Source organism: Piliocolobus tephrosceles, chromosome 16, assembly GCF_002776525.5.
Source record: "Piliocolobus tephrosceles isolate RC106 chromosome 16, ASM277652v3, whole genome shotgun sequence".
Taxonomy (NCBI): domain Eukaryota; kingdom Metazoa; phylum Chordata; class Mammalia; order Primates; family Cercopithecidae; genus Piliocolobus; species Piliocolobus tephrosceles.
This window is the reverse complement of record NC_045449.1, coordinates 44,985,247-45,009,716: the sequence shown is the minus strand read 5'-3', so window position 1 is coordinate 45,009,716 and position 24,470 is coordinate 44,985,247. Positions and strand designations below refer to the sequence as shown.

General features: G+C 55.5%; 1 protein-coding gene across 1 annotated transcript; it reads left to right on the top strand.

The window, feature by feature from the left end:
• Window positions 1–4,081: 4,081 nt before the first annotated feature.
• On the top strand, window positions 4,082–24,233 carry NGFR (nerve growth factor receptor). Its single transcript, XM_023204415.2, has 6 exons — window positions 4,082–4,272; window positions 10,841–10,982; window positions 15,227–15,586; window positions 19,617–19,869; window positions 21,090–21,250; window positions 21,919–24,233. Exons 1-6 carry the CDS (start codon window positions 4,207–4,209, stop codon window positions 22,218–22,220), a joined length of 1,284 nt encoding a protein of 427 aa, XP_023060183.1. The 5' UTR covers window positions 4,082–4,206; the 3' UTR covers window positions 22,221–24,233.
• Window positions 24,234–24,470: the final 237 nt, after the last annotated feature.

Sequence of the window (24,470 nt, the reverse complement as noted above, 5' to 3'; positions counted from 1 at the left end):
TCTCATTGTCTGTGATCCCATTTCTACTTGGAAGTTGGCTGGAGCTGCAGGCTGGCTCCCCCAGCAACTGCTGGGGACATGAGGCACAGGGAAGCTGTGAGCTGTGCTTTGCTGAGGGGCTGAGATGAGGGGGGTGGAGTGGAATGGGAGGACAGGGAGGACACTGTGTGTTAAGGATGTTGCCTTCCTGGAGGGGTAAGGTGATGGTGGGGTGGTGAGTTATACAGGGGAGGAGTTGCCCCTTCCATTTGATTCCTAAAGATGCGGTTTGATGTGACTACCACTCCCAGCTCCATGTGGAATTGCACTGATCTCCGCCCTTTCTCCTTAGAGTCACTATAGGACCAGGAAGCCTGGGGGTGGGGGGTGGGGAGAGGAGTCTTCTCTATGGGCACTCTATTAGAGGAGATGGTTCTGAGGGACTCTCCAGGAACACTGCTGGCCTCTTGGTGCCCCCTGTGGGATCCCACCTGCTGGTCAGCACCTACCAGCCCTCTCTCCATGCCATATCCCACTGCTGTGGCTCCAAGTGCTGAGGATTAGGAGAGAGAGGGCTGGGAAGACAGTGTGGCTTGTTAAGCAGGGAGAAACTTTTGGAGCCCACTCATGTCTGGGGCCAGGAGTCGTGAACACTAGAGAGTTATACTCAGGCAGGCAGTGGCTCCATGAGCCTCTGATATTGTTCCTAGGAAAAGGAAGGGCCAGTGCATCCTGCCCTCACAAAGAATCTCTGCGGCTTGCGGTGGTGCAGATGTAGGAAGGTAGGTATTGGAGGCCATGGCCATGGCAGCCGTGGTGGTGGTGACTATGGTGATCATAGTGATGGTGATAACTGTGGCCGTGTCATGGTGGTGATACTTGTGATTCTGGTAGTGACACTAATGGCAGTGGCATAATGATGATGGTCATAGTGGTACTGGTTTTGGTATAGATGTTTGTGGTCATGGTGACAGTGGGAGTCTCAGCAAAGGAATATCCTGATCATATCCATGCTATCTGGTATGGTCAGTCAAGCCAAGACCTCACATTATAAACTAACTCTTCATGGCTGGGCGCGGTGGCTCACACCTCTAATCCCAGCACTTGAGAAGGCTGAGGCGGGTGGATCACCTGAGGTCAGGAGATTGAGACCATCCTGGCCAACATGGTGAAACCCTGTCTCTATTAAAAATACAAAAATTAGCTGGGTGTGGTGGTGCGTGCCTGTAATCCCAGCTACTCGAGAGGCTGAGGCAGGAGAATCGCTTGAACCAGGGAGAAGGAGGTTGCAGTGAGCTGAGATCGTGCCACTGCACTCCAGCCTGGTGACAGAGTGAGACTCCAACTCAAAAAATAAAAATAAAATAAAATAACTCTTCATATCAAATAAATAACACACTAGAACATCAGCTTCATAAGGAGCTGCATGAATCCCCAAGGCCTGCAGAATCCCGAAGGCCTAGAACAGTGTGTGGCACACAGCAGATGCTCAATAAATACATGTTGAATGAATAAAAGAGAAGTGATGAACACAGTGTTACTTCATCTGATCCTCACCACACCCTTTCAAAATTCCCATCTGATAGATGAGAAAACTGAGGCCAAAAGAGGTGATGTAACCTGCCTGAGGAGTCAGCAATGGGGGAGAGCGAGGGAGGAATAATACCCAGGCCTGTCCCACTCCCAGTGCAGTGCTCTTTCCTCCACACACTTTGCAGCCGCTCTCCCCGCCAGCACTCAGCATTACATAGTGGTCTTGCACTTGGGTTTAATCATAGAAATACTGCTAATAATAGTAACAATTGCTGTTTGTAATTGTTTGAGTAAGGCTTAAATGATCAGGACCATGGAAATTATTAATAACCCAGGCCCAGCCATAGTAGTGTGGGTCATATTAAATTGTGTTGAGATGGATAACGTTAGCAATAATAGTAACTGGGATCATAAATTAATAACAGGAATATTTAAATTAATGCCACACTGTCGATGCCCTTAGTCGTAAGCAGTTCGACGCTGCTGTTAGTACTAATGTTGCCCCTTCTTCCTGCCTTTTATGAATTCAGCTGAGAGGAAGGCAGGTCTAGAAAAGCAGCGGGAGGAAGAGACATCTTAGAAGCAGTCCCTGTCTGGAAAGAATGACTCCTCGGTGATTTCTGAAGAGGTGCTCGTTGTCTGGCCTCTTATGACCAGCCATGAAGGTGGTGGCTCACCAGCATTCATGCTGAAAGCCACAATGATGTCTACCTGTCCTTTCCAGGACAGGGCTGTCCCCTGGACTTTGTGGGTTACACAAGAAGGAAATTCACAGGACAGGTATTTTTCTCCCCCATGAATGAATGAATTAGCCTCAGCCAATCTTGGAAGTCAACTATGGACTGCTAGCGTGCCCTCTTCATGAGCACTGTTTTTTTATTTGTTTGTTTGTTTTTTGAGATGGAGTTTTTACTCTGTTGCCCAGGCTGGAGTGCAATGGCACTATCTCTGCTCACTGCAACCTCCGCCTCCTGGGTTCAAGTGATTCTTCTGCCTCAGCCTCCTGAGTAGCTGGGACTACAGGCGTGAGCCACCACGCCAAGCTAATTTTAGTAGAGATGAGGTTTCACCATGTTGGCCAGGCTGGTCTTGAACTCTTGACCTCAGGTGACCCACCCACCTCAGCCTCCCAAAGTGCTGGGATTACAGGCATGAGCCACTGTGTCTGGCCCACAAGCGCTCTTGATCTCCCTTTTGTTTCCATAACTGGGGAGGGTAGTGAGATTTTTTTTTTTTTTTTTTTCAAGGAGGAAACTGAAATCTGAACCTGGTTAAGATTTGGGTGCTGGGATGGGCTTTGCAGACACCCCCATCAACTCTGTGCTCCAGGGTCCTGACTATGTCTGGGAACGAAGAAATGGAGGGAACAGGAAAGGGGTAAGCATGGGGGTGCGCGGCATACTTTTTGGGTTGGGAGGCATATTATTTGGACTTGGCAAGGTTTCTAAGGCAAGACGAGTTTGGTCCTAGTACATGGATGGGTACACAGATATGAGTCCATTTCACCACTTTTCTATTTATTCCCTTCTACAGAACTTTCTTGAACCCTACTGTATACCAGGAATTCAGAGAAGAAACCATAATCCCTGCCTGCAGAACTCATAAGCCCATGGAGACACTCACAGTCTAGTGAAGTTTATATTGTTGAAGATGCATCTGTTTGTTTGTTTATGGGTGTCAGTGTGTGTGCGCACTCATGAATGTGTGTGTGCTTGTGTGACTGTTTACGTGTGAGGACTTATGCAGACACGACGGTATACATGCATGTGTGAATGCATAGGTATGTGCGTTTGAATGCCCGGATCACATATGTGCCCGTGTGCAGGCCTGGAGAGGTGCATGTATATGACAGTCAGGTCGGCAGGAGTGCATGAGGACGGTGTGGGCACACGTAAGTGCACGATCACACATACAGGTGAGCTTGAGAGTGTGTATTCCTGTGCATTGTGTGCACACCTGTGACCCCTTCAAACCCCTCATTTGAGAATCAAATGATGTTGGAATGGACTCCACCTTGAATGTCGATGGCCGAGGTCAGGCCGCCTGCGCCCCTCCCCTTCCCCAGGCCTCTGCCCAGGGATCTCCTGCACTGGGAAGGGGAGGGGTGGGAATAGGGGTGGAGGTGGGGTGATGGGCGTCGATGAAGGGCAGGGAGGGCAAGCGGGCATTCTTACTGATAGGGGCCAGGTAGGGAGCAAGGCTCCAGGGAGAAGGTGAAGCCAGAGACGGAGGAAGATGGGTAAGAGAGTGAACCCTGTGGCGGGCCGCAGCCGGAGAGGAACAGAAACCGCAGTGGGGACGCCCTGGTCCCCGGGCCCACAGCATCCGGGACGGACGCGCAGTAGTGCGGGCTGGGAACTGGGTATCAGGGCGGGATGGGTGAGAGGCTCTAAGGGACAAGGCGGGGAGAAGAGGCAGCGGGGTGCGGGGAACCGCACGCCCTCCCTTTGCCTCCGCTCCCCACCCCGAGGCGGCGGGGCGGGCGGGCGCGGTTCCGGGGGTGGGCGGGCTGGGCGGGGCGGAGGCGGGGCCGCGGCACTGGCTTCACCCAGCCCCTCCCGCCCGCAGTCAGAGCGAGCTGAGCCGCGGCCAGCTCCGGCGGGCCGGGGGGCGCTGGAGCGCAGTACAGCGCAGCCCCATCAGTCCGCAGAGCGAACTGAGCTGGAAACCGAGCGCTGCCGCGGGAGGCGGACGATGAGGGCAGGTGCCACCGGCCGCGCCATGGACGGGCCGCGCCTGCTGCTGTTGCTGCTTCTGGGGGTGAGTGCTAGCCGGAGGGGGCCCGCTCCCTTTCCCAGGATCAGAACTCCGAGAGCCGGGCGCTGCCACCAAGGAAACAGAACAGAGCGCTGGGGTCCCAGATGCTGAGGGTGGTGGGAGAGGGTCTCTGATGCCGGGACCACGAAAGAGGGTCTAGGGTTCCCGGAAGGCAGACGAACCCTCCAGGGTGGAGATGCGGGCAAGACCGGAGTGCGGTTGCCGGTCCTCAGGTACCGCAGGGGGCGGTGGAGGAGCTGGGAGGGGTCTTTTAGGAGGGGGCATGGGGCTCTCGGATGCCTGGGTTCTTCCGAAGAGGACACTCCAATGTCGGGATCCCAAAGGGACTTTCCCCTCAGCATCTCGGTCTCTGGAGAGTCGTGGGACGGAACCAAGGCAAGAGAAGGAGGGGGAACTGGACGGTGACTAGAGATGTGAGGGGTGAGCTGGGTTGGGGCGGGGAGCCCAGGACGAGGGGATGGAACAATGGAAGAGGTCGGAGGGACTGGAGACAGAGGGGACCTGGCAAGGACAATGGGGACCGGCCAGACAATGGGGGGGAGGGGCGTCGGAGGGAGAGGTTGGGGAGCTGGAGAGCGGCTGAGAAGTGGGTTAGGGAGGGCAGAAGAGGAACGACGGCGAGGGCGACAGAGAGATAGAAGCAAAAGGAAAGCAGACCGAGCGGGCCGCGGACCCTAAAGCGGTCGGGGTCCTGCCTGCGCGCTGAGGGACAGTGAGACGAGAAGAGAGCGGAGGCTTGGACACTTCCAGCGCCTGTCCCGGCGCTCCTGCCCGCGGCCTCGCCCAGTCCTGGAATTGCGGCTGGGGATTTAAGGCTGGGAGGGGAGTGCCCATTTCCCTTGGGGGAATCCGCTGTTGGGGTTCCCCCACGGCTGACGGGCTCCTCCGACGCTCGTGTTGTCACGGCTTGAAGCAGCGCGGCGGATTGCGAGGGACGGAGCGGGTGTGCTCCTACCCGGGCTGGCAGTGGCTACATCTCGGGGTGCAGAGCGCCCGGGCGCACTAGGAGGGGACCCGTCCCGAAAGCGCGCCGCTCTGGCTGCGCAGGCGGCCGGCGGCCGGCAGGGGGCGCTGGGGAGCGAGACAAGTGCAGTCCGCGACTGCGGAGCGTCTCGGGCTGCGCGCCTCCCCCAACCCAGCTGCGCGACCCGAGCGCCGCGCCCACCGCGCTCCGTGGGTTCCCGCTCCTCGAAGGGTCAGGATCCAGTCTGCGCCTCGCCTGGCTCTCAGTGCAAGCCACTGGGCACCTAACGAGACGGGAGCACGCGGACGCCTCGGATTCTGCCGCGCGGTGTACCGAGTCACTGACTCCGCAAAGGTTGGCGGGTCCTCCGGGCGGTCCGACTAGGTTGTCAAATGTGTGGCCACGAACCGAATGCCCTGGAAGGTCTGGCAATGGAGGAGGCGTCTTCACTCTCCCTGCCAGCGTCTTTCATCTGAGCACTGCGCACCAAATCCTGGCTTTACAGATACGGAGACTGAGGCTCTGAGAGTTTAAACGACTTGACCGAGATCTCACAGCAAGTTGGGCCAGAGTCGTGGCTAGACTCCCCCGACCTGAGTCCCAACTCGGTACTCCCGCATCTTTTCAGGAGGTAGCCGCTGTCCCAGATCGGGGTCACAGCTGCGTTTTCCAGCAGGGGCGGGGTTGACACTGTCCCCAGAGTCAGGCGGCGGTAAAGCCTGCGGGTGAGGTGGGCAGAGATCCTGTCCGGGTGTGGGCCCCAGACCAAAAGCTCAGCCCGGGTTCCCTGGAACTGTCAGGACCTGTGGCTGCGTCCGGGGATTTGGGAGCGACCGCGGGCACGTCTGCTGACTTAACGCCGCTGGTTAGAGACGCTGCTCGGACACGAGTGGGCGAGCGTGGACCAGGAGGGCGGGTAGGAGGGACCGGGGTGGTCTCTAGTCCCGATCCCAGAGGGGCGACGACGTGGGATCCGGGTCTGGGCAGGAGCGAGGGTGCAGGCGCGAAGACCCAGAAGGAGGGGAGCTGGGCATGGAGGGCCTGGGCGCTGGGGAAGGTGGACCTGCCGTCTGCAGCCCCTGCGGCTCCCGCCTCCGCCTCCGAGGACGGCTGCTCCGTCTGGGCTGGCTGTGCGCGGTCCGAGTTTCTTCCCGGGACGCGGCGCGAGAGAGAGGGCTGAAACCAGAGCGCGTCCCGGCGGGTCTGCTGGCGGGCCGCGCTGGTAATGGAGGCACTTTGTCATTCAGACGTCTGTAACCAGAGCCGCCGGGCTGGCTAATGCGCCTAATAGGGATGGAGCGAGGGCAGCAAATGGGCGTGCGTGAGCGGCCGGGCTGGGCTGGGGTGGATGGTGGATGGGGAGGCAGCTCCGTGGGGGGACGGGCCCCCACCCCACTGTGCCAGCCCAGTCGGGCTCAAGCGCCTCGCTTCTTCCCTGGGGGACCGCGTGGGGAGGCGGGAATAATCGAATGTGCTGAGTTCCTACTACGTGCCTTGCCCTGGTACTTTCTCTTGAGTTATTTAATCCTTATAAGGTCCTAGCAAGGTGAATTTCGCTATTCCCACTTCTTAGATGAGGAAACAGAGCCTTCCAGACTTTCAGGCCCGAGACCAGGCTCCCCCAGTGAGTGAGTGGTGGCGCCTTTCTTGGAACCCAGGATGCTTGGCCTGGGATGTTCTCTTTCCTACATATGCCAGGCTCCCTCCCGCCCCCTACCTTCCGGATCGTGGAAGGAGTTCTGGCTCTGAGAGATTAAATCGTGCCCTATGCCTTTGGCCCCACACATTTAGATCTGAGCCCCTTCTCCACACGCAGTGCCCCTGCCCCCTCTCAAGTCTCTATGCTACATTATCTTGGGTAATTAGCTCCTTTCCTCCCGGTGTATGTGCCAGTGCCTCCCGTGGGTTTGCATCGACCTCAAAAGGCCCTCCAGGTGTTTGAAAACCTCTCCCATCCCATGGCGGTGACCATGGCCCCATTCACTTAAGAGCCCTTTGCTGAAGCTGTTGTGAATGGCCAGGGCTGATTATACTGAAACATTCGTATGGTTTCAAATAATTTCAACTATTTTGCTGTTTTTCTCTTTTCTCTAATTAAAAAAAAAAAGAAAGAAAATTCTTAAAAGTAAATTCTTCTAAGGATCCTTCCATCTTAGTTCCTTGTAAGCCTTGAAATGGCCAAAACAGAAAGATTACAAACGTTCTTAAAAATGGGCTGAAATCATTCTGTCAAATGTGAAATGACTAAATGTAACACATACAAATTTCAGGGAAATGTATCTGTCATTCCTATAAATTAATCCTTTTAGATCTGATTTTGGAGCAATTAGCCTGAATGTTAGTCACCCCTCCCTACTTGGCTAAATTCTCCCCTCCTGCCTGGGGTCTCCCTAAGACGAGATGCTTCTTTGATAACTAATATTTATTCAATTCCTACTAAATTCCTACTATAGATCAGACATATTTGCATAAATTATTTCACTTAATTCTCCCAGCAATCCTGGGCAGTAGACATTATCAACCCAATGTTTTAGGTGAGAAAAACAGAGGTTTAGGGAGATTAAGTAACTTACCCAAAGCAACATACTTTTTTTTTTAGCAACATTCTATTAAGAAGCAGATCTAGAATTTTACAACATAGGGAACATAAAACAAGCACAGGAAACACATGGTTACTAATTATCTGGCCCCTACTCCAAATGCAAGTTTTAAGAGAAGAGAGAGGACCTCAGGCTGCAGCAGGGAGAACAGGCTTCTTGGCAGGGGCATTTGCACAAAGCCTTCACACCACCCAAGACCGCTGTAGACAGACTTCCTCAGCCATCCAGAGCCCAACTAACTGGAACACAGCCAATGGCCACAAAGTAGACCCTGGAGGACAGAAAAGAGGGGTCTCAAAGTACATAAACACCTTAATCACTTGTGTAATACTTACAGCAATCCTATGCTGCAGGTACTGTCATCATTACCTAATTATGAAGAAACTGAGGCACAGAGATTCAAAACTTGACCCAGGTCAAGTGAGGAGCCAGGATTTAGAGTGGCGCGAGAGCTCACACATTGTACTCAGAGGCTTGCCTCCTCCTGGTTCAGATCCTATTTCTATACCTTTCTTTCTTTTTCTTTTTTTTTTTTGAGACGGAGTGTCACTCTGTTGCCCAGGCTGGAGTGCAGTGGCACGATCTCAACTCACTGCAACCTCCGCCTCCTGGGTTCAAGCAATTCTCCTGCCTCAGCCTCCCAAGTACCTAGGACTACAGGTGCCTGCCACCACGCCTGGCTAATTTTTTGTATTTTTAGTAGAGACGGGTTTTCACCATGTTAGCCAGGATGGTCTCGATCTCCTGACCTCGTGATCTGCCCACTTCGGCCTCCCAAAGTTTTGGGATTACAGGCGTGAGCCACCACGCCCGGGCAGCACATACCTTTCTACCAAGGCCAGTTCCACAGTTTCTGAATATTCAATTAGACCTTAAATAGATTAGCGTGGTGGGGGAAGGACTGCTTCAGGTCACACTGGTAGCAGCAAGAAGTGACAACTGATACCTTGACAGGAAGGAAGGAAACAGAAAAACTATATTTTTTTATTAAAAAAAAAAGGCTGACAGGAGAACTCAAAAAGACAAAAGTGTGGTAATTTGTGAAAAGAACACAGGAGTTTCCCTGCATTGCAGCCCAGAATAATCGCTGGTGTAAATACAGAGTCCCTGAGTCATGGGAAGCCATGAAGATTTGCTCCAGAGACAGGGAAGGGTGCAGCCACCATGGTGAAAAGGAAAAATGATGAGAGCAGCAAAGCCTGGCAGTCGGGAATCTCAGCTAACCAACAGTCGCTCTCCCAGAGTTCTGGGTAATTGAGGTCATATAGTATTTTCATGTATTTCAACTCCACATGTGTATGCATTGCATCCCTACTGCATGCCAGATACCCCATCAGGCCCTGGGGCAATCCAGCTCCCTCAGGGAGCTGACAGTCCAGTAAGGGAGTCTATAAAGTTCAGGCCAGGCAAGAGCAGAGAGAACCGGAGAAGAGGCTGGATGTGTAACATGGCAGCCCCACCTAATCCGCAAGGAGTGGATGCCACAGGACCACTTCCTCGAGGAAGTGACATTTAAGCAGAGCCCTAAGGGATGAAAAGAAATCAGAACAGGCCCTTCTGGAATCTTGCCTCTTGAGGGAAAGCCTGCATCTGGGACCCCGAGCCTCCTGGTCTGCAGATGTTCCCAGCACTGAGTGTGTTGCTGCCCGGGAGGAGGTGCGGCAACACCAAGGTTTCCCGTCCTCTGCTGCCTGTGCCTGTTCTGCTGGTCTCATGGGGACCACAGGCTCCCTCATGGGTTGATCCAACCTGTCTATTTCCTCCCCCACCCTGAATCCTCTGTTTCCTTCCCCACCAAACTCTGATGAGACTGCAGGATATTTTAAAAGGCTGGAGGGAAAGGAGTGTCTTGGCCATGATCTGGCCAATGTGAAAGAAGCAGAATGCCCAAAACAAGCTTGTAAAGCTTCCTTCTAGTCCCACGACCCCAGAGCCCATACTTCTCAGCATCAAATGAGGGCTGCATGGTCTGGAGCCAGCAAAGCAGGCTTTGGAGTTTTATTAGACATTAAGTATTTTTAAGGAACAGAAATATAAAGCAAGTCTCCAGCAGCCCCTCCCCCTGGGGAATCTGGTGTTAAATTGTTCCATCCATGAGCAAAGATGCTTCAGTGGCAGGAACCTGACTCCCCTTTCCCTTGGTTCCAGCGCTGTTCCCAGTGACCACATGGGGGAGGGGGAGGACTGGTGGCTGAAAATCAAACCCTGGCAGGGCAGGGATGCTGGCTGGTGAGAGCAGCCACTGTCCCATCACTGACAACAGTCTCCCTTCCCTCCATCTCAGTGCCAGGCTTTTGCCAAACAGTTGGTCTTTTGCCCTGGTACCAGGCTGTTGCCATCTCTGTAAAGAGATGAAGACTCAGAGGGAAGTTGGGCAGGCAAGACCCCCAGTGCAGAGTCAGGATTCAAACCCAAGACCCTAGCCCTCTGCTTTCTGCTCTTGGGCATGGATATCTCCCATTTATTATTTAATATGTGGAATTAAGAACCTGGAGTAGGGCCCTACTGGCATTTGTTAGAAAAAGGCCCTCCTCTGGGTAGATGCAGCCCTGCAGGTGCAAAGCTTAGCGAATGGAGTTTGGGCTAGGTTTCAGCTCTACTTGCCCCGTTGGCTGGGAGCCCTGTACAAGCTACAACCTGTCCAACCACTGATGACATCCCTGTTGGTAGGCCCTCTGCTGGGCCTCAGGCCACCTTCCCCATGTGGTGTATCCTTGGGATTCCAGGAGTTGCTGTAACCCCAAGATGAACTTTGCAGAAGGTCAGCAGCTGAAGCTCTGACCTCACACCCCCAGCAGCCTGCACAGGCATACTGTCCCTCACTTGCCTTTCCCCTGTCAGCTTTGATGTGCCTAATGCCTCCCTGGTGAGCTCATCCCAGCCCAGGTGGTTCTAATAGAAGGCAGTGGGAGGGGGTGTTTGATTCCCCGGAAGAACCCCCCGCCTTTCTCTTGCCAGTCTGACCCTCTGATCTGCCTCCATCCAGGTGTCCCTTGGAGGTGCCAAGGAGGCATGCCCCACAGGCCTGTACACACACAGCGGCGAGTGCTGCAAAGCCTGCAACCTGGGCGAAGGTGTGGCCCAGCCTTGTGGAGCCAACCAGACCGTGTGTGAGCCCTGCCTGGACAGTGAGTAGAGGGTGGCGGGCAGCAGGAGGGGAGAAGAATGGGGGTGGGGAGGAGAGGGGTGAAAGGGAGGGGTGCTGGGAGGAGCATGCCCAGTAGAGGCCTTATAAGTGGGAAGGGTCCCCTGCCCACCACTGTAAGGTCACCAGAAGTGGGTCTGACCCAGTGTAGGAGGTGTTTCTCTCAGATGGGAGAAGCTGAGAATGGAGAAGGGAAGTGTGCAGAGGGAGGAGGGGAACCCCATAGGGGATCTCCAAGGGGTGCCCATTCCCAGCTCCTGAGAAGGCAGAGGCCTGGTAGAAGAGTGTGGCCGGGCAGGGAGGAATAGCTGATGCTAAGACCAGCTAAAAATATCATCTGCACTGCAAAATCAATGGCTGCCACTTATCCCTGATGTGTTTGGGGGAAGGGAGAGGAGGATCAAATCCTGGCTGCCCTGGAGGCTGACCTTGGGGGATCCTGGGGGTGTGGCTGCTCTCCCCCACAGACCAACTCTTCTCCAGCTTTGACCAGGAAGCAGAGTTTTCCTGAGGCAGCAGGGATAGGGGTCCTGAAGACGTCCTTATTGTTGGGTGACAGAGGGGAGGGGAGGGGAGATGGGGAGCTGTGACCATTCTGCCTGGGATTCTTTCTTTCTTCCTTCCTTCCTTTCTTTCCCTTCCTTCCTTCCTTCCTTCCTTTCTTTTTCTTTCTTTCTTTCCTTTCTTCCTTTTTCTTTCTTTCTCTCTCTCTTTCCTTCCTTCCTCCCTCCCTTCTTCCTTCCTTTCTTTCTTTTTCTCTCTTTCTTTCCCTTCCTTCCTTCCTTCCTTCCTTCCCTCCCTCCCTCCCTCCCTCCGTCTCTCTCTTTCTCACTTTCTCTCTTTCTCTCTTTCTTTCTTTCTTTCTGGCAGAGTCTTGCTCTGTTGCCCAGGTTGGGAGTGCAATGGCATGATCTCAACTCACTGCAACCTCCATCTTCTGGTTTCAAGTGATTCTCATGCCTCAGCCTCCTGAGTAGCTGGGACTACAGGTGCATGCCACCATGCCTGGTTAATTCTTGTATTTTTAGTAGAGATGGGGTTTTACCATGTGGACCAGGCTGGTCTCAAACTTCTGGCCTCAAGTGATCCACCTGCCTCAGTCTCCCAAAGTGTTGGGATTAGAGGCGTGAGCCACCGAGCTCAACCCTGCCTGGGATTTCTTTCAGGAGGGGAGAGAATCTCATCTTCCAGGGCTGGTGGGTCTGGGCATCTTAGCCCCAGTCTTGTCCAGGGTCTGAATCCCCTTGTGTTTTGAGTCAGGAGTCTTGGTTCCTGATGGGTGCCCCCAGTCCTCAGTTGCTGCCTTTGGACCATGGGCTCCCTGCCCTTTTCCTGATGACTGCCACTCAGAACCTGCCTTCTACCTGGCACTTGATGCCCACCTGGAGGGCTCAAGGGAACCATACTCAGATTATTCTTTAATCCGGATGGGAATAAGGGGATAGAGCTGGGGCCTCTGAATCCACCTGTGGACCTAGTATTACCTCTCTGGATGTCCCCCCGAGTCTATCTGTCCTTAAGGCAACCCCAACTCTTGGTGTTCCCCAGACACACTCTTTCCCTTCTCTGTGCTTGTGGATCCTTCTCTGCATTCCGCAGCCAAGAGATGCCTGGGCGTACGTGTGGAGGTGGGACATCCTCCAATGCCTTTGCCATCTTGCTGTCTGGCCTAACAGGGTTTCCATCCCAGGGCGGGGGTGGCCAACCATCAGCTATCCCAGAACCTCCAAATCTGCCTCTCTTGCTTCCTAGACTCCAGCCCAGGGCTCTCCTCCCAGGACCTAAATGATGGGAACCCTTTCCCTTCAGTCAAAGGATCTTCAGCGGGAGGTGGGGTGGAGGACACCAGGAGAGGGAAGTTCCAGAATCTCTGGAAGGGAAGGGAGGCAGGCAGGGAGATGGCTTTGAGAATCCTCCCTTCCACTTCCTCCCTCCCCTCCCTTTTCCCCTCCTTCCCTGTCTCCCCCTCCTCCACCTCCAGCTGTGTTAACAGGCTGCCTTTACAAGCCCGCTTTATGGGATGGAGACCACAGCGGACTTTCCCTCTATCCTTAAAACGTTTCCACAAGGAAACCTATTAAGCCCCTGCCTTCATTCTCTGCCAAAAAAGACCACATTTTTCACACCACCTAAAACCCTCTCCCAGGAGTTTTCTGCTAATTTTCTGTGTTTTGCCATGAGCAGGGTTCTCCTTTTCCCCTCCTGTGTGACTAGACTTACCCTCTGTCACATGCCAGCCAGCCAGGACCCTCTTGTTTGTATAGATCAGACATCCTGCCTTGGCTGTTTGTGTTTGGACGTTCTTTCTGCTGTCTGACCATATTCCTACCACCAAAGTTCACTGTCCTTATCGCTCCCAACCCACATGGGGCCCAGTCTTTATAGGATCCCAACTACATGCCAAGACTTTATGGCTGAATTTCATTTATTCCTCACCACAACCCTGTGACTGCAGATATTGCTCCTTATTTTTACAGAGAAAGAAAAAGCTCAGAGAGGTTAAGTAAAACACCCGAAGTCACACAGCTAATAAGCGATGGAAGTAGATTTTTGAATCCAGATCTGCCTGCTCCTAGGAAAAGGGATACAGGGTTCCTCTGTCAGAACTGACTTGAAACTGAAGTCTCCCTCCAGGCCCTTCTTCCTGGGTCTTTCCTTCTCTCCTCTACCCTTTTCTCTTTTCTTCTTCTTCTTTTTTCTTTCTTTTTTTAGACAGTGCCTCACTCTGTCACCCAGGCTGGAGTGCACTGGTGCAATCTTGGCTCACTGTAACCTCTGCCTCCCAAGCTCAAGCAATCCTCCCACCTCAGCTTCCCGAGTAGCTGGGATTACAGGCGTGCACCACCACACGCAGCTAATTTTTGTAGTTTTTGTAGAGATGGGGTTTTGCCATGCTGGCCAGGCTGGTCTTGAACTCCTGGCCTCAAGTGATCTGCCTGCCTTGGTCTCCCAAAGTACTGGGGTTACAGGAGTAAGCCACCACGCCCAGCCTCTGTCCCCAATTCTGCCCCTTTCACTTCTCTCTGGCTTTTCCTTCTTTGCCTCCCTATCCCCCCACCACACCCCCAAAGCCAGTGACCCCTTGCTCCATCTTGTCTCTGACACCTTTGAATAATGTTAAGACCCCACCCCCCCAACAGGCCTCAGTTTCCCCCAGTGGTGCTTTAGCCTTTCTGCTTCTGCTTCCACATTCTGAACAATCTGTCCTTCCCTAGTTCTCAGGTTTCTAAATCTATGTTCTTTCTGTCCTTGGAGCAAGGCTAGGTCCTGCCAGATCCAGGTTGGCACAGAGTTCTCCACCCAAGGCTGGAAGGGGTGAAGAAGATTTGGCCCTGCTCCTTCCCCTCCCTGTGCAAGGAGGCAAGGACCCTGGCATGCCCGGCCTCCTCCTTATTCTGGAGTACACATCCACTAATTAAGAAAACATGCGTGAAGAATGAGCTTGGACATCTCCCTTGCATGCTGGCTCAAAGGGCAGAGGACGCATGTGCAGATCTCAAAAGGGTGATCATATACAGTTGTGCAGCTTGTGTACTGCTCAACAATATCCATCTGAGAGACTGAGTGTGGGCTAAGAGCCAGCTCTCTAGCTTCAGTGGCTCCTGCCTTACCTGAACCCTCTGGCCTGCTGGTCCATCCCACCCTCAGGAGCCAAGCCCTTCAGCAGCGTGGGGGTAGCGCCACGGGTGGGAAATTCTGCTGTCTAACCCCGGTCACTCCCATTCAGGTTGCATCTGAGCCCACACCTGTGTGAAGAGGAACTGAAGGCAGATGAGGCAGGAGGCCCCCTAGGGGAAGGCCTACCTTGCCTGGACTGGGTTAGCAGCCCACTTTTGGCCCGCGGGGAGGGCTGGGTGGGAACTACGTTCAGATTATTCGTTAATCATGCTGGGAACACCCTACAGGCCTGGGAAGTCTCAAAGAGAATTTGCCAAGAAACTTACCGGCACTAGCTGGGTTATCCGGGAAAGGCTCCTGGCCGGCCAGTGCTTCTGGAGGCTGAAGGAAGCGGCTCCGGGCCTCCTTCCCCTTACCCAATTGGCTGCCACCAACTTTCACCAGGCTAGGGGTCAAAGTCCCTTGGAAGAGGGTGGGAGTCGATGAGAAGGCGAGGCTGAAGGAGGAAGTCAGCGTCCTGGCAGGCAATGGGGGAGGGAGAGACTCCAGGCTCCTGCGTCCCGGGTGCCCAAAGAGCAGACGACTAAATCTGGTGTCCGCTGCGCTCAGGTGTGACGTTCTCCGACGTGGTGAGCGCGACCGAGCCGTGCAAGCCGTGCACCGAGTGCGTGGGGCTTCAGAGCATGTCGGCGCCGTGCGTGGAGGCCGACGACGCCGTGTGCCGCTGTGCCTACGGCTACTACCAGGACGAGACGACCGGGCGCTGCGAGGCGTGCCGCGTGTGCGAGGCGGGCTCGGGCCTCGTATTCTCGTGCCAGGACAAGCAGAACACCGTGTGCGAGGAGTGCCCCGACGGCACGTATTCAGATGAGGCCAACCACGTGGACCCGTGCCTGCCCTGCACCGTGTGCGAGGACACTGAGCGCCAGCTGCGCGAGTGCACACGCTGGGCCGACGCCGAGTGCGAGGGTGAGCGCTGTTCGGCAGCCGGCAGTAGGGGGTGCGGGGGTGGGCTGGGGGCATAAGGAAGGGCTCCCTCTGGAGGTCGACAAAGACCCCGCCTGGCCTGCTGGGGCAGCTTTGTGACCTTAAGGCAGCGTGCACGTTCCCTGGGCTTCAGTCCCTTCCTGGTAACCTGAGGGAGGAGGTCGTTGCCGATCCTGTCTCACCAAAGAACCCCTCTCACTGTTTCCTTCTTTTGGCTAAGTGTTTGGAAAGTGGGGGGTTCTCATTGTCCCAGGCCGCGGGTACTACATTGTAACTCATCCTCGGGGACTCATTTCTCTGTGACTGCCCGCTAGTGATTAGATGAACAGCAAGCAGCTCGAAGGTGGCCACCCCCCCCAGGGCACAGCACAGAACAGGAGGGGTCTGATCCATGAGGCAGGCTTTCTGAACTGAAAGAACAGCTTGAGGACCCTCAGGAGCTGGGACCCTTTGACTCTGAGCCCTGGTCTAGGTCCATGGTGGGTTTTGGCTCTGGGACCTGAGATGGAACCCACCCTGTCCACTCCTGTCTCCCGGCCACAGTTTCCTCACCGGTCATAGGGTTGCCAGGGTTGTTGCAGGTTAGGGAGCACAGTGGGGCTGGCCCACTTCAGCTTGCCCTGTCTAGGGGAGGGGTCAACCGTGTTTTGCAGTTTAGTGAAGGATGAGGGGCGTGCAGGGAACACCAAGGAGGGGCTCTGTGGAAGAAGGAGGGGAGGGGCAGACCTGGGGCTCAAAAGCCCGGGGACAAGGGAGTGCATGCTCCTGGCTGTTAGTTCCAGGGGTGAATGGGAGCTGAGTGTGCCCTTAGCCAGGCACAGGCCCGAAGGAGATGGGGTGATTCCAGGGATGGGAGGAGGAAGCCCCATGGGAGCCAGGGCAGAGCTGTTTTGGTCTCTGGTTGGTGACATCCGTCTCAGGGCAGACGGGTGGGCTTTTCCACGTCAGGGAGAGGCTGGCAGGGCCTTTACATCCTGCTTATCATCCTGTGGCCATGCACGCATCGAGCTATTTCCCTTTGAGACCTAACCTTCATCCTCAGGTTGCTTTTACCCTGAGCAGGCAATACAGCCCCTCCTTCAGTGAGTCCCCAGTTTGATGGAAGAGATAGCCTTCGCCCAGTCTAATGAGAGAGACATGGTCCCAGCACTTAGTCCGCAGCTGAAGGAGAGACAGCCCTCACTTTAGAAATCCCCCATTCTGATGGAGGCAGTAGAGCTTCTGCCTCAGTCAGCACCCAGATCTCCTGCCCCTGGGGACCCTCCAGTCTGATAGGGGCTCCAACATCCCACACCTGCCTTCCAAGTCCTGTGATCTTTGCCTCTAGGAGCTCAGGATGGGAAGGGCTGTTGGGCTAAGGCCAGGTTGAACTCAAAGCTGCCTGCCTTGGAGAAGGAATGAGGAGTAGGAGTAGGATGTGGTGGTTCTGGTGGCAATTGCCCTGGGCCAGGAGACAGGCAAGTGGCATCAGGCACCAGGCAGAGCACAGGGAGGGTTTCAGCAGCCAGGCATCGGGGAAGCGGGCAGCACATTTCTGTGGACAAGTCCAGACCAGCCAGCTGGGGGCGGGGTTGGGGGAACTTAGGGGCGCTGCTAGAGCAAAGAAAGGTGGTGGCTGTGGGAGGAGCAGGCTTTGTGTTTTGGGGCATTCACAGATTCCTCTCAGATCCCAGCCCACTTTCCCAGCCACCCCGGAGGAGGAGGGTGCTCCTGAGGGAATGTGTTCATCCTGGACCTTGTTCCCCTTTCAGCTTCAGGCTCTGAAGGGTTAAATGTCAGCTCTGGAACGAGGGACCATTTCAGGAAATGGAATTTGATTCTTGGTTTGGGTGCCCCCTCCCCTCCAGCTTACCATACTTTCCCCTGCATATAAGTTTCAGGTGTCAACATGGTGACTCACCCACCCTTAGGGCAGAAGGGCTCCCCACTGCCCCAGTGAAATTCGTTTTGAGTAGGGGTAACCTTGTCCCTCCATCCAGCCCGGAAATGGCTGTCAGGACCTGCCAAGGGCTTAGTACGGGGGAATGCTAGTGGACATGGCCACATCTGGATCTCATCCTCCTGCCCTCATCAGAGGGGTTTGGAGAGATGCGGGCAGCTCCCCGAGAGTCAGCGCCGCCTCTGGTCTGGCCATGCCTTGCTACCCTCCCAGCCCTCCCCTACCGTGCTCTGATCTTGGTCCCAGCCCTCCCCTACTGTGCTCTGATCTCGGTGATGCTCTCATTCACGGGCACTCAGACATACACACTCTTTCAGCCTCTGGCTTGGGGGTCAGTCTGAGCTGAGCTGTGTCTCCAGCCTCTGGACTTGGGCTGCCCCCCAGCTTGCCCAGTCCCCTGGTAGAGCAAGAGAAGACTCTCCCCAGTCCAACGCTCCACCTGGGGCCGCCAGAAGACAGGGCTCTGTCTCCTTCACTCCCTCTGGCCCCTCCCAGGACTGAGACGGGGAAGGGTGGGATGGGTGACAGACGGCAGCCCCTCACCGCTGGCAGCCAGATGGATTCTAGATTCACATCTGGGGGCTTTGCCACTCAGAAGGTGCTGAAAACGGGCCTTTGAAGCATTTTCATCTGGAGTGTAAGAGGCCAGAAGATGGGTGGCAGCTTCCACTCGTGCTTGGGAGTCCAGACCCCAAAACCACAGCCCTGTCGGTGCAACCCGTGTGGCCGCTTCACTTCTGACCACATTCCCTGTCCAGAGAGAGAAGTGCCCCTGCTGCCTCCCTGACCCTGCCCCTGCCCTGTCACCATCTCAGGCCGCCTGCCCCCTTCTCCCACACTGCTAGGTGGGCCAGCCCCTCCCACCACAGCGGATGTCCTATCTGGGGGGCTGACACCAGGGATGGTACTAGGGGGAAGTGACAAGGCCCCAGAGACTCAGAAGGAGGAATCGAGGAACCAGAGTGGGCAGAGCTGGGAGCAAGATACCCCCCCCTTCACCCCATTGGCATGTCCTGTCTGCTTTCCCTCCCTGCCGCAGGTGTGGGAAGAGAGGAGGGACGGGGTAGGCAACTTTGCCCAGACAAGTATCCCCAGGCCGTCCAGAGCCCACAACCGCTAGCACTGCCCCTAGCTGTGTGGCAGAATGGAAAATCCCAGCCACTGGTGCCAGGAAGGGCTGGGTCCCCTGCCAGGGAGGCTGGCAATGTCCAGCTAGCATGAGAGGGTCTCGGTGGGTGGCAAGTCACAGTCTCCCCCGGGGCTGAGGCATTGAGCTCTCATGGGCCCCCTCTCCGCTGGCTCTCTGCTTCCTGACCAAGGAGGGCTGGGGCTACCTGACGCTGTCGTCTCTGGGTGGCAGGATCGGGCTAGGTGGGAGCCAGACAAGGCAGGAAACAGAGGCTGGCCACTGTCCAAGGGCTGGCTGGAGGGAGGCAATCCAGCTGCCCCCACACCCCGCCTCTCCACCCAAACCTAGAGCCTAGGACATGAGGTCAAAAAGTCAGGGAATGCTCTTAAGGAGGTGGTGTGGGGAAAGCACCTCTCTGACCAGACCTGTATACACTCTTCTTTCCTTAGGACGGGGGTGACTGGGGTCATCTAGGACAAGCTGGGGCCAGAGAGACATTTCCCGGAGTGATTCCAGCTCAAGGCCTCCCTGTGGTCAGGCTTTGTGTGTTTGCTCCCAGACAGGCCTCTCTAGGTACCCAGGGAGGTGGAATAGAATTCCAGGACCATAGCCCCAGATGGAAGGGAGCTTAGAGACCGTCTCTCTTAATAGCCCCATTAGATAGATAAGAAAATCGAGGTTCTGAGAGAAAAAGGGGCTGGGCCAGAGTCACCCAGCAAGTCAGTGGCAAAGCTGAAGCAGATGCAGCTCTGTGGGTCCATAGGCCTTGCTCTTTAGCGTCATGACATCATGCACACAATCCCAGCCCCCACGCTGTGCGTAACAGCTGGGCACAAGAGCACCCAGAGCCAGGGTGGGGACACAGGAAGAACACTGCAGTGGGTTACAGCTAAAAGGGAGGGGCGGGGGAAGTGGGTCCTCACTCCTGTGACCTTTTCTCCCAGAGATCCCTGGCCGTTGGATTACAAGGTCCACACCCCCCGAGGGCTCTGACAGCACAGCCCCCAGCACCCAGGAGCCTGAGGCACCTCCAGAACAAGACCTCATAGCCAGCACGGTGGCAGATGTGGTGACCACAGTGATGGGCAGCTCCCAGCCCGTGGTAACCCGAGGCACCACCGACAACCTCATCCCCGTCTATTGCTCCATCCTGGCTGCTGTGGTTGTGGGCCTTGTGGCCTACATAGCCTTCAAGAGGTAAGAGAGGGTCCAGTGGCAACAGAGAGGGGAGATGTTTGCCCTCAAGGAAGACTTTACTGTGACCTTGACCTGAAAGCACACACACCCTTTTAACTCAACCCCAAACCAAGCTCATCCTCACTCATCATCTGCTGCCCCACTCCAGGGTGCAGCAGGTCAGCAGGAGGTGAGGGGAGAGGATCCACCCTGTCCTGTCCTGTCCTCTCCTGCCCTGTCCTGGCTCCAGCCCCTCCCACTCCCATGCCGTACCACTCCCTGATTCCCCAGCCCCCAACTGCTTGTGTCTTCATCCCTCAACCTCCTTCACCCCACAGTCACCTGCGTGTGCGTACGTCTCTTCCCCTTCCCTTGTCACACTGGGAATGCTGTGGCACCCACATCCAGGAATCCAGGATGTACACGAACTCCCAGAAGGTGTTTTAAAGCTTTAAATGCATTTTCCATTCTTTCTAAAAAAAAAAATTCATCAAGGTAACACATGCATGTTTAGGAAAATGCAAACAAGGCCAATATCTTTCAAAGCAAAAGTAAAAGCCCCCTTTTATCTCCCCAAATCCTACTCCTCTCCTTATTGGAATCTGTTTGAAATGGATCCTTCCCAACTATTTTCTGTGTGTGTTTTTTATAAACATGTATATAAACCTTTTATAATGACATGTAAACATGGAGGGCTTTTTAGGCATCAGTGAGATCACATTGTACATATTCTGTAGCTTACTTTTTTCACTCAATCTCCCTCAGGAGACCTTTCCTCAGGAATGTAGATTAGCTGATCATTTGTAACCACTCATTCAATAGTATGGATGGATGGTAATTTATTTAGCCAGTCCCCTATTGATGGACATTTGTTTTTTTTTTTTTTTCCAGGTTTTTGTTATTGCTTATAATTGCAGAGGAAATCCTTGTATGTATCATTGCCCACATGTGGGAGTATTTTAGAAGGGTAGATTGGGAGAAGAGGAGTTCCTGAGCAGTCACTTATTGCTGCACTGCTCATTCCAGGAACATTTACTGAACACTTACAGAGGGCCCCTCATGGAGCTTTCAGGGTAGGTGGGGGGCAGATGTGCAAAGAGGAGCCTTAGATGCTGGGGTGGCGGTTACAGTTGGGCACCCGCCATGCCCCTGGCCCTCACACGGCAGAGCACAGATACCTCAGCTGCATCCGCCGCTACGGCCCCCCACCCCCTGAGACCTGGCCTGTCCTCTGGCTCCAGGTGGAACAGCTGCAAGCAGAACAAGCAAGGAGCCAACAGCCGGCCAGTGAACCAGACGCCCCCACCAGAGGGAGAAAAACTCCATAGCGACAGTGGCATCTCCGTGGACAGCCAGAGCCTGCATGACCAGCAGCCCCACACGCAGACGGCCTCGGGCCAGGGTGAGCAGGGGCCCCGCTGAGGAGCTGAGTCTGAGGAGCTGAGTCGGAGCTGAGGCTGAGGAAACAGAAGCGATTAAGATTAGACTCCAGGAAGGACTGTGGGAGGGGAGGCACGGCTGGCTCAGCAGTGCCCTGTAGATGGATGGAGAGGCTGGCTGAGGGGAATGGGAGGGAGAGGTCCTCTCCAGGGAAGGACTTGGGAAATGGAGGCTTTTATAAGTTGGAGCATCCAGACTCATCAAGCTAATTGTCCCCCCTGGGGGCTAATTACTGCCCAAAGTAGCTGCAATTAGCCTCCTGCCCTGGACTTCTGGGGAACAAGTAGTTAAGTGTGTACCCTAATTAGTGGCCCATAGCCCAGCTCCAGGACACTTGCTGTAGATGTCTGGAACTGAGAAGCCCTGTCTCCTCCTTTGCCATGATTAATTGCTGGGGGGGAAGAGAGGAGAGATGGGGGTAGGGATTGGGCTAGAGTGACAGGAGGAAGGGACAACGAGTCCCCCCAGGTGCCTTCACTTCCTGGTGTCCCACCTAGGACCTCGGCTTGGCCCTAGGCCTCTCGATGGGGAGGAGCACTGCCACCGCCCTTCTTGGGTCTTACCCCAGCGCCCACTGTTGGGGAAAGGAGTGCAGGGGTAGGACCTGACTCTCCTCTGGGTTCTCTGCAGCCCTCAAGGGTGATGGAGGCCTCTACAGCAGCCTGCCCCCAGCCAAGCGGGAGGAGGTGGAGAAGCTTCTCAACGGGTCTGCGGGGGACACCTGGCGGCACCTGGCGGGCGAGCTGGGCTACCAGCCCGAGCACATAGACTCCTTTACCCACGAGGCCTGCCCCGTTCGCGCCCTGCTTGCAAGCTGGGCCACCCAGGACAGCGCCACATTGGACGCCCTCCTGGCCGCCCTGCGCCGCATCCAGCGAGCTGACCTCGTGGAGAGTCTGTGCAGTGAGTCCACTGCCACGTCCCCGGTGTGAGCCCAACCAGGGAGCCCCCGCCCCGCCCCACATTCCGACGACCGATGCTCCAGCCAACCCCTGTGGAGCCCGCACCCCCACCCTTTGTGGGGGTCCCGCCTGGCAGAACTGAGCTCCTCTGGGCAGGACCTCGGAGTCCAGGCCCCAAAACCACAGCCCTGTCGGTGCAGCCCGTGTGGCCCCTTCACTTCCGACCACACTCCCTGTCCAGAGAGAGAAGTGCCCCTGCTGCCTCCCCCACCCTGCCCCTGCCCCGTCACCATCTCAGGCCACCTGCCCCCTTCTCCCCCACTGCTAGGTGGGCCAGCCCCTCCCACCACAGCAGGTGTCCTATCTGGGGGGCCGACACCAGGGATGGTACTAGGGGGAAGTGACAAGGCCCCAGAGACTCAGAGGGAGGAACTGAGGAACCAGAGCCATGGACTCTACACTGTGAACTTGGGGAACAAGGGTAGCATCCCAGTGGCCTCAACCCTCCCTCAGCCCCTCTCGCCCCCCACCCCAGCCTAAGATGAAGAGGATCAGAGGCCTGTCAGAGCTGGGAGGGGGTTTTGAAGCTCAGCCCACTCCCCTCATTTTGCATATATGTCAGTGAGGCCCAGAGAGAGGCCGTGACTCGCCCAAAGCCGCACAGCAATGGGGAGGCCAAGTGCAGGCCGGCACCGTCTTCTCTAAATGAGGGGCCTCAGGTTTGCCTGAGGGCGAGGGGAGGGTGGCAGGTGACCTTCTGAGAAATGGCTTGAAGCCAAGTCAGCTTTGCCTTCCACTGTCTCCGGACCCCCACCCCTTCCCCACTGCCCGCCCACCCGTGGAGATGGGATGCTTGCCCAGGGCCTGGTCCATGATGGAGTCAGGTTTGGGGTTTGTGGAAAGGGTGCTGCTTCCCTCTGCCTGTCCCTGTCAGGCATGCCCGTGTGACAGCTGTGGCATGGCTCCAGTCTGCTGCCCTCCATCCTGGCAGGCACAGACCTGGAGCTAACACTGGCCCCTAGAATCAGCCTAGGGGTCAGGGACCAAGAACCCCTCACCTTGCAACACACAGACGCATGCACATACGCACACGCGCGCGCGCACACACACACACAGGAGGAGAAATCTCACTTTTCTCCGTAAGTTCTTTCTCCTGGGCTGAGACCGGATCCTGCCCGGGGCAGCTGCCAGAGAAGCATCGGAGGGAATTGAGGTCTGCTCGGCCGTCTTCACTCGCCCCCGGGTTTGGCAGGCCAAGGACTGCCGAGGCTGGAGCTGGCGTCTGTCTTCAAGGGCTTACACGTGGAGGAATGCTCCCCCATCCTCCCCTTCCCTGCAAGTACGGGGTTGGCTGGGCCCACAAGGTTGTGATAAAGAAAAGCGGGCCAGTGTGGGAATGCGGCAAGAAGGAACGACTGTGACCCGTGGGGATTTCTCCCAGCTCTAGACAACCCTGCAAAGGACTGTTTTTTCCTGAGCTTGGCCAGAAGGGGGCCATGAGGCCTCAGTGGACTTTCAACCCCCTCCCTGGCCTGTTCTGTTTTGCCTGATGTTGGAAAGAGTGTAGCTCTCCTCTATTTAGCATGACAAGCCCCAGGCAGGCTGTGCGCTGACAGCCACCCCTCCCCAGCCCGGGGTTCCCCCAGCCCTGTGGAAGGGACGAGGAGCATTGTAGTAAATGGCAATTCTTTGACCTCAATCTGCGATGAGGGGAGGAAACTCACCTGCTGGCCCCTCACCTGGGCACCTGGGGAGTGGGACAGAGTCTGAGTGTATTTATTTTCCTCCCCAGCAGGTGGGGAGGGGCTTTGGGGGCTTGCAAGTATGTTTTAGCATGTGTTTGGTTCTGGGGCCCCTTTCTTCTCCCCTTGGGCTGAGATGGAACCCTTTTGGCCCCCCAACTGGGGGCCACGAGCTCCAGACCCCCAGCATCCCTCCTGTCACCTCCCCTCCTTGCCTCCTGTGTAATCATTTCTTGGGTCCTCCTGAAACTTACACATAAAACATAAGTGATGAACATTAAATAGCAAAGAAAGAAAAATAGTACAAAGAGATTTTCTGGAAATACACGTGGTTTGAGTTGTTTGGGATTGGGTGTGTGGCAGGGACCCAGGTATAATTTCCAATTCGGTCAATTCCTGCCCTCTTTTACCCCACACCAAAAGGGGAAGTTTTAACAGAAATCCAGTAAGTTCCCATGTGTCACTATGGGGTGGGGTGGGGTGGGTTGGGGAAGGAGAAGGGGCTCTTTGCTCCCAGATCTTGGAGAGGGAAAGTGAA

Excerpts from the sequence above, each read along its gene's own strand:
- NGFR (XM_023204415.2), top strand. The coding sequence starts at position 4,207 with ATGAGGGCAGGTGCCACCGGCCGCGCCATGGACGGGCCGCGCCTGCTG. Across the intron at positions 4,273-10,840 it reads TGCTGTTGCTGCTTCTGGGG|GTGTCCCTTGGAGGTGCCAA; the intron begins GTGAGTGCTAGC and ends GCCTCCATCCAG. Across the intron at positions 15,587-19,616 it reads GGCCGACGCCGAGTGCGAGG|AGATCCCTGGCCGTTGGATT; the intron begins GTGAGCGCTGTT and ends CTTTTCTCCCAG.